Raw genomic sequence first — 8,636 nt, forward strand, 5'->3', positions numbered from 1 at the left:
ATGAAATGTTGCGAGTAAAGATGAATCCTTTTATTTTTTCTGCCATTTTCTTTGCTTCCCTGTTCATCTGCTATGTGCACTTTCTTGTGTAGCTGCCCAAATTTTTTCAAAGGTCATATCTCACACTTTTCAGGCATAATAGTGCACCATCCATGTCGGTTCTCAATATTCCTGTTCCTTTCAGGTTTCAGCTCTGGAGTCCTATCAATACAGGTAATACTCTTTTATGATGCGGTCTGCATTTATTTATGGAAAAATATTAAGTAATATTTAGATATGGTTTTGGTTGTGTAGAGGATACATTTTCTACTTTAGTCATGCTGTCTGGAAACTCGGGTCTATTAAAAATTTAATATTGGGGTATGTGAAAATTAGTTGAATTTATTCGGGTCGATGAATATTTTGATAGTACTCCGGCGTATTAACATAATGTTTGCAAATGCTTTAAAAAATGATTATGTATTTTTCTTTTGCAAAGTTAGTGTTTGCATAAAAGTTCGAAAGCACTTAAAATAAGCTCTTGCAAACACTTAAAAGATAGGCTGCATTTTATATGAAATATGAGATTTACTTATTATAGGGATTTTCTCATTCTTCTATTTAAATATTCCATGTTCCACGAATCAGATTATTATTTTCTTTAAATATATTTGCAAGGTTCAAAATCATCTACTAAATATTTTTATAGAGGTTCAATGTAGGTATTGGTTTTAAGAAAACCTGGGTGTCGATGGGAACCATGAATGCATGCTCAAGCCCCTAAGATAATTTTTTTTATGATGTTAGAACCTGCAATCGTTATCATTCGGTATTAAACTACGTTAACAAGTAAACCCTGTTGGACAAGTCTTTTCGTTCATCTTTGTGATAAGTACTTCATGATTTTCGAAAGAGAATTCACTTTTAGTCTTGATCTCCATTTTGACTTGTATACTATCGTCTTGGATATTTTTCGGTACAAATTTGATTATACATCGAATTTTTTCACAAGGAAGGTTATTCGTCATTATTCATTTTAAATATTGCTCAAAAACAAACCAGATACATGCTTTGATAAAATCCTTAACTAAGTAGAAATTTTGGTGTGTTTTTCCCATTTTCATAAGAATATTTTTCTTGGACATAAATAAAACCATTTTCATCTTATTTTATATTTTTTTGTTACAATACTTTTTAACCCGTTTTCATGTTCTCCTGTAAAATTTTTACCGATGAAACAAGGGAGAGGAACACCTTATATCTACGCAGATGGACTTGACAGAAACTATAAATTGTTATATTGTAAACATCATCAGAAAACGTGATGTCAGCAAGTTAGTACAGTTATTCGTTTTAGAGTTCATCTTTTTTGGGTTGTCTTGCATTACCTGGGAAAAACCACCTCAGTATTTGTGAAAATTTGCAAGTTGGAACTAATTTCTCCGGCGACTCCACATTGCAAAGAGAGTAGTAGTCGTGCTTTAGATGAGGTGCGGCTATTCTCTCCTGAGGTATTGAAGATAGAATTTAATCGTTTGAATTATCGTTAAAACTGTTCTTTCTAGTTAACAACATGAGTACCTTGAAGACCTCGAATGGACAGATGTCAGAATTATCACAACCCTATGCATAGAATCAAATGCATCATTGGAAAGATTAAGCCAAATACCAGCACAAGTAATAACATTATCGGTTTTGTTATATAGGCAGAGAAAACCTTACCGGCAATCGAATGGGGTGTTCATTGTGCAGTACTCTCACGAAGTATTTGCTTGAGTTGTTGGCTGGGCAGTTGTATAAAACTAGCATGTTATTTCCAGCAAAAGGGGCAACTGTGCTGCCACGCCAGATTCTCTTGTGGGGAGGTTTTGGTGGGAGTTGCAAAGGTTGTTCTCTTTGTATTTTTTCAAACTCTGGAATTTAATAGACATGATTAATTAAAATTAAATCAAAAGACAGAAGTCTTAAGAAAAGCTAAACATGATAGAGAGCACAAAAGGAACATTCAACAGTGAAAACACTCACCAGAGCCATCAAGAAAAAGTCCAAGCAAACAGGAAAATGGAAGCAGAGTTTCTGCATGAGCAAACCGTAGTCTGGCAACTTCACAGCTTCCAGGAACAAGTCCTTCTATAAAGCGGAACAAGTAAGAAATTGGAAAAAAAAATGAATACAAGAAAAGGACAAAATGTATAACAGTTCGAAACCACAAGTTTTTAAACAGTGAATAAGAAAAAGATGGGGATGTCCCAGAATCAAAATCAAACAGGTTGACAAGCCAGTGTGATAGCCACTGATTATAAGCACATTCAATCTGTGAAAAGAGTGAGCCTAGAACCGATTAGACCTAAAGTTCCAGGGTTTGTTACAGGATCACATCAGATATTTGTAAACCTTCCACAACATAAGTTACTCGATCTGATGTTAAATGGAACTACGATTTACAATGTTATTTGCCACAATAAAAATCCTAGTAATAAAGTTTTCTTTTTCTTTATGAACTGTTCTTAAAATGAAGCAACAAGATGTTGATCTTGATATTGCTTTGTTCACTTACCATTGTCTCAGAACTTAATTAATTAAACTGTTGTTTAGTAATCACAATAGTTAATAGAATATCTGGACAACTGGACAAAATATCATGGTTTCAGTAATTAATTTTGCAGACAGCAGAATGTTGAGAAAACTAGACAATGATATGAAACAAGCATATATGCATAGTGAAGGAGAGAAAAAAACGATACTCACTTTTCAGCCTATATCACCCTAAACAAATTAAATCATGCCAAATTTCTTATTTTTCTTTTGGTCAACAGTAAGCACCAGATGAATGTAACATCCAACAATTTTCTAGAAATCCAAGCTAAACCCCTGCCTTGTGCCCTTAACACGAGTAGTGGAAGAAAAATGGCGAAGAAAAGCACCTTCGTTAGCCTTTACAGCTTCCTCCATCGACTGAATGACATCTCGAAGTAAAGGCACTCCCATTCGGTAATTTAAGGAATTGCCATAACCTTTCAGTACAAATAGCTCCAGGTCATCTGCCCACTCCAACAACCCAACCTGCTAGTCATTCATCACTTAATCTAATGCTTAGACTTAAAAACCTTTATCAGATAGACTCTAAGGAAGCGCACCTAAGAATGAAGTCAGCTCATACAAAAGCATATAATGAGAACATATAACAAATCCCTCATCTTAAAAATGAGAAAATGAAGTGTAATTACCTCAGATGGACTGAAAATAGCACAAGCTTGATCAGTTGTGTTTAATAAAGATGCTTCCTGTACAAGTCAATTGAAAAATAAATGCAGTTGCACTCTTAATGGAGCACTGAGCAGAAGTGAGAGAACAATTAGTACCTGTTTGCACAGAAACCACATAGACAACACATCCCGTGATGTGAAATTCAAACCCCAACGTTTGACTAATTCTTGAGCTATTTCTTTTAGTACAGGTTCCTTGAGTTTCTCAACATATGGTTCCTGATCCTTCCTGATAGACTATAGTCCAATTTAAAAAAAAGTAGCATTCAACATTCATCGTGTCTGAAAACATAATTCTTATAGCTCTACAAACATAGTTCTTCAAAACGGTAAGAAATTATCTACCTTGTAGTTCTGACAACAATCATGGAATCTCAACATTATATCACTTGCACGGCTCTCACTGGTCACTGCAAAAGCTCGATGGCGACCTGGTCCAAGATTTCCTTGTCCACTAAAAAGTCCCATTCCAAATGATACAGCACTAGCCGAGGCTCGAGAAATCTATAATTATAAAAAAAAAAAAAAAAAAACACACATGCAAAAGCTGAAGCATGAATATTATATCAGTACAGTTAGACATGGAAGGTGCACAACAGTTATCCATCATATCAACAATCTCTAATGAATAAGCTTTCCAGAAAGATTATCAAAGCAGTAGATAACATCATCTTTTTTTGTAGATTATGAGATGCATATCAGAAAAGTAGATTCTGGAGGTATCCATGAAAAAGAAAACTGGATTGGGAGGAAGAAATTTCTTAACACCTTTTAAAAATATAATCTGGTTCTGCACCTCACAAAAAGCAAGGAAAAATATGTTCCACGCAGAATATAGATTAGCATTTTGCATGTTTCATACACGAGTATAGATCAATACTCAATTATTAATGAACCTGAGTTGCTTTAATTGGATATAAATCAGGGTGGTAATCCTCATGAAATAGTTCCGGAAATTTCTCTCTGGTTCTAATCCCAAGCTGATACAGTTCATTCTCTCCTTCACTAATCAACTCTCCACCTATGCGCTTTCCTGCCCAAGGAGAATTCCATCGCCATAACCACGGAGGAATCTTCTGTGCAGATGATTTGTCCTCTTTAACTTTTCCTAAAAGGACTTCCAGGCGAGTTGAAAAGGCCACTAAATCTTTTAATTTTTTATTTGTGGGAGCCCGAGCTCCGTGCCTTGCCTGCCATTCCAAGCATCAATCAGGTGCTAATTTAAAATTGCAAGAATACGTGTAAGGAAAAACCACTTGAGCTGCAAGTGGCAGTAAAACTCAAATAAACAAGCTAAATTACTATAATACAATGTTGCAGCTGGATAGTACAAAGAATGATTCAGATACAAATAACATCATCCGTGAAGCTAAGTTGAACTACACGCTAAATAAAATAAATATTGTGGATGTTGCATAACAGCAAACAACATTATGAAAGCTAAATACGCTTCAGTGGCAACAAACTAGAAGGTTGAAGGAGAATTACCACCAGATTTAAGTGAATAGGTTTACAATGATCAAGAGAATTTGAAGGCACAAATGAATTCTCGGAAATATCCTTTGCTACGAGATACCTGCATAGAAGATACGTAAGCTATTCAACAAAAACCAGATTCCGTTCCAAACCACGGAAAATCACCAAAAATAACTATTGTAGCAAAGAGAAAGATTTATTCTTTGCACGATCCCATCCAACCAAATAAAAAAAACACGAACTTACTCAATCACGGAAGAAAAAAAAATCAGGAATCATGTCATGCGAGAATTGCAAGAGAGATACCTGGTTACAGTGGATAAATGTCTACGAACATCGAAAATCTCTTCGGGATTTTCAAAATTTTCAGCTGCAGAAAATATTAGCAGAAGTGCAAGGAATAGAAGCTGCGTAGAAATGGCCATGGATTCTCCAAAGAGTTCGTTGGGGGAGCAAATATATAAATTTGAAAAAAGATGATAAAAAACGACGTCGTTCGTGGGATCCGATGTCCTACACGTGGCATTCATTCATTGGGTAAATTTTTAAATCTTCACTTTTATTTTTTAAAAAAATTAATTTTGTTTAATTTAAATTAAAGCATAAACAAATTTTATATCGTCGATCAAAATCTTCAAAAAATGTTTGATACAATTTATTTTACTCAATATTTCTTTTAATTGATATATAACATATTGTTTTTGGAGTAGGTCTCTAGTAAGACGGTCTCACGAATCTTTAATCCTACCGATATTCACAATAAAAAGTAATGCTCTCAGCATAAAAATTAATATTTTTTCATGGATGACCCAAATAAGAGACATATCCCACAAAATATTACCAGTGATATCATCTCACACAAGTTTTTGCCTTGTTAGTTTGTTGTAAAATCAGAAATCATTTGTTTACATCAATGAAATATGATATAAATGTATATTTTGTATTAAAAAATTTGTTATTTAACCACTTTTCACATCAATTAATTTTTTTAATCATAATTAATATTGTCAAAAATATCTAAAAATTCTTTGCTTAATGCTTTGAATACGAATATTCTATGTACATTGCCTTATTTGTGCAGAATATTTATGTGATGCTTTGTTAAATTGTAAATGCAAAGTCCGTAACTATTTTCATAATGTTTTCAATCAAATTTGAAATTTACTTCACGTAGCCTATCATTCCAAATCGATATATAAAAGTTTGGAAGTTATGGATCTTTGTATGCTTAACTCGTGTTTGAGACGAGACCAAGATAAAGTTCTGGAACATGTATGTATTTTGGATTATTATTTGTAACTCTTATCGTAATTATATATTTACAGATAAATAACTCTAAAAAGTCTGTCTCGCTATAAAAAATAATCGATTTTTGTACATATAAGGTGAACCGTATCAAATAATTTAACTGACCATCTTTACTATATAATTAATTAACCATATGAGCCCATAAAATATGTTCATTAAAGTTGCTAATATATTTTTGGAGATGATATTTATATTTTATATTTTGTTCCACTTGATTTTTTTTTAAATTGTTGATAAAATTATCCTCGTCTTGATGATTTTATTTCATCTTCATATATTATTTCTAATTTTTTTCAAATTGGAAGATGTTTCGTACTTGTTTTAATAATTTATGATATATTTTCTTATTTTCCATAAGATAAGAAAACTCAATTTCTTTCAATTAATCATAATATTCAATTAAAATAAATACGAAAAGTAACAATTATAGTATCTCAAATAAAATTTTATTTATTAAATTTATTAATTAAATATTTTTGTTAAATTATTCATTTAAAAAAGAGCTTAGATGAATTAATTTTTTTAAATTTAGTGTGTATCAACATGATATACAGGCCATATCCATTGGACTAGCTTTCATTTCAGTTGGATTTTCATTTTTACCATTTGCACTCGATTCCACATTTTAGCAGAACCACTAGCAAAATCTCCATTACTCCATTCGGCCCATTAAATTTAGGTCCGGTTTCGATACACCATAACTATTTTATTTTGACCCCTTATATATATATATAAAAGACAAAAACTTGTGTGAGACGGTCTCACGGGTCGTATTCGTGAGACGGATCTCTTATTTGGGTTATCAATAAAAAAATATTAATTTTTATGTTAAGAGTATTACTTTTTATTGTGAATATGGGTAGAGTTGACCCGTCTCACAGATTAAAATCCGTGAGACGGTCTCACATGAGACCCACTCAATATAAAAATGAGAAAAACTTGAGTGAGACGGTCTCACAGGTCGTATTTTGTGAGACGGATCTCTTATTTGGGTCATCCATGAAAAAAATATTATTTTTTATACTAAGAATATTATTTTTTATTGTGAATATCGGTAGGGTTGACCTGTCTCAACAATAAAGATTTATGAGATCGTCTCACAAGAGAGTTACTCTGTAAAAATATGATGTTTCGAGGAGTATTGTCAGATGAAATAATAAAATATGATAATAAACTAAAAAATATCGCAGAACCCGAGCTTGATGTAACAAAAATACGAAAAAAATCGATGTCTTATCTTTCATATCAAACTATAAGATCTTATATTCGAGTTTTGTGAATGGATCAGAAATATTCTGAAAGATATTCTTGCACAACGAGTTCAACTCAGTTCGACTCCGATTAAACCGAAGCGAATAAATAATAATAAAAACAATAGTGGTAATCAAGAAGCTCATTAAATGCTTGCCTAGATGCTCTCGTGGTTTCACCTTCTAGTAAGGTGGTGGAAGATGTCTGTTTTTTTTTCCTTTGTGATGTAATAAGAAATTATATCGTCTCAAATTTTGCACCACACGATTACCAAAAAACATGGTTCTTCCCCTCGCTAATATTTTACATCATCTCTTCATTCCATGGACTTTAATTATAGATCATGAACATAAGTATAGGATAGGTGAAATATAGATAATGGGAATTTTAATTAAGAATAAATTATTTAGGTGATTTTTAAATATCACACCCTACATCCATACTAATTATATAAGCTTCATTTCTTTTTTCAGTTCATGCCCCGAATATGAGTAGGTCTCTTGTGAGACGGTCTCACGAATCTTTATCTGTAAGTGACTCATATCTGATTAGATGTTTTTTTTTGTAAATTTTATAACTCGTCTATTTTTTAAATATGTCAAATTATAGTAACTATAATTTGCAAAAATATAATGATATATATTTTATTTTTTCAAAGGCGACAGTATTGGGTTTAACAAAGACCAGAGGAAGTGTTAAACTCAAGAAGACAAGAAAAAGAAGCTCGGAATCATGTGAAGAACAATTAATGCGAGGAGTTTAGGGTTTGTACAGCCACCATTTCTATATTAATTTTGTCTCTCGAAATGGGTTTAACATTTATTATATGTTTTTTTTTTTTGAATTTCATGTCAGATTATTAATTTCTTGGTCGGGGTTTTGCTGATTCGTGCATTAATCTTCGACATGAGTATTTTGGTATTTTTTTATTGGTGGAATCAGCCATGCAACGTGTGTTGTTTAGAAAACTCGTCCGCTCTGTTTTGACATCATGTATATCTATTATTTTTAAAAAATAATACATTTCGTGGGTCGGATCGGGTCGGGTCGGGGATTCGTCTCATAATATTTGCGTGTAAGGCGGTTTTATAGGATTTTTCGTTATAAAAATGAGAAAAATATAAATAGAATTATGTGAGTTGTTTCTTTTTCCATTTCAGTCAAAGTTTGGTTTTAATCCAATATGTTCTTCATTATTTTCCACTTTTAGCCATTTTTTGGTCGGAGTTGTGATATAGCGATGAGCTCCTGATTGTTTGGTGCGATGTCATCTATTTCCGACACAACTTCATTACTCTGATGAAAAATGATTAAAAATAAAATACCATTTTTTTTAATACTGGTCTTTAGTGACTT

General features: G+C 32.5%; 1 protein-coding gene across 3 annotated transcripts; it reads right to left on the bottom strand.

The window, feature by feature from the left end:
- Nucleotides 1-63: 63 nt before the first annotated feature.
- On the bottom strand, nucleotides 64-5,160 carry LOC140824986 (uncharacterized). 3 transcript variants are annotated; one of them, XM_073186459.1, is made up of 12 exons: nucleotides 5,028-5,160; nucleotides 4,734-4,821; nucleotides 4,142-4,435; nucleotides 3,591-3,749; nucleotides 3,342-3,482; nucleotides 3,207-3,263; nucleotides 2,904-3,042; nucleotides 2,005-2,109; nucleotides 1,702-1,892; nucleotides 1,561-1,602; nucleotides 1,368-1,485; nucleotides 64-201 (listed from the first exon to the last, which is right to left on the bottom strand). In XM_073186459.1, exons 1-12 carry the CDS (start codon nucleotides 5,144-5,146, stop codon nucleotides 188-190), a joined length of 1,467 nt encoding a protein of 488 aa, XP_073042560.1. In that variant the 5' UTR covers nucleotides 5,147-5,160; the 3' UTR covers nucleotides 64-187. The 3 variants fall into 3 exon arrangements, with proteins under 3 accessions (XP_073042560.1, XP_073042550.1, XP_073042542.1); XM_073186449.1 differs by having other exon boundaries at nucleotides 101-236; XM_073186441.1 differs by lacking the exon at nucleotides 64-201 and adding an exon at nucleotides 737-789.
- Nucleotides 5,161-8,636: the final 3,476 nt, after the last annotated feature.

The sequence above is a fragment of the Primulina eburnea genome, chromosome 1, assembly GCF_022965805.1.
Source record: "Primulina eburnea isolate SZY01 chromosome 1, ASM2296580v1, whole genome shotgun sequence".
In the NCBI taxonomy this organism is placed as follows: Eukaryota; Viridiplantae; Streptophyta; class Magnoliopsida; order Lamiales; family Gesneriaceae; genus Primulina; species Primulina eburnea.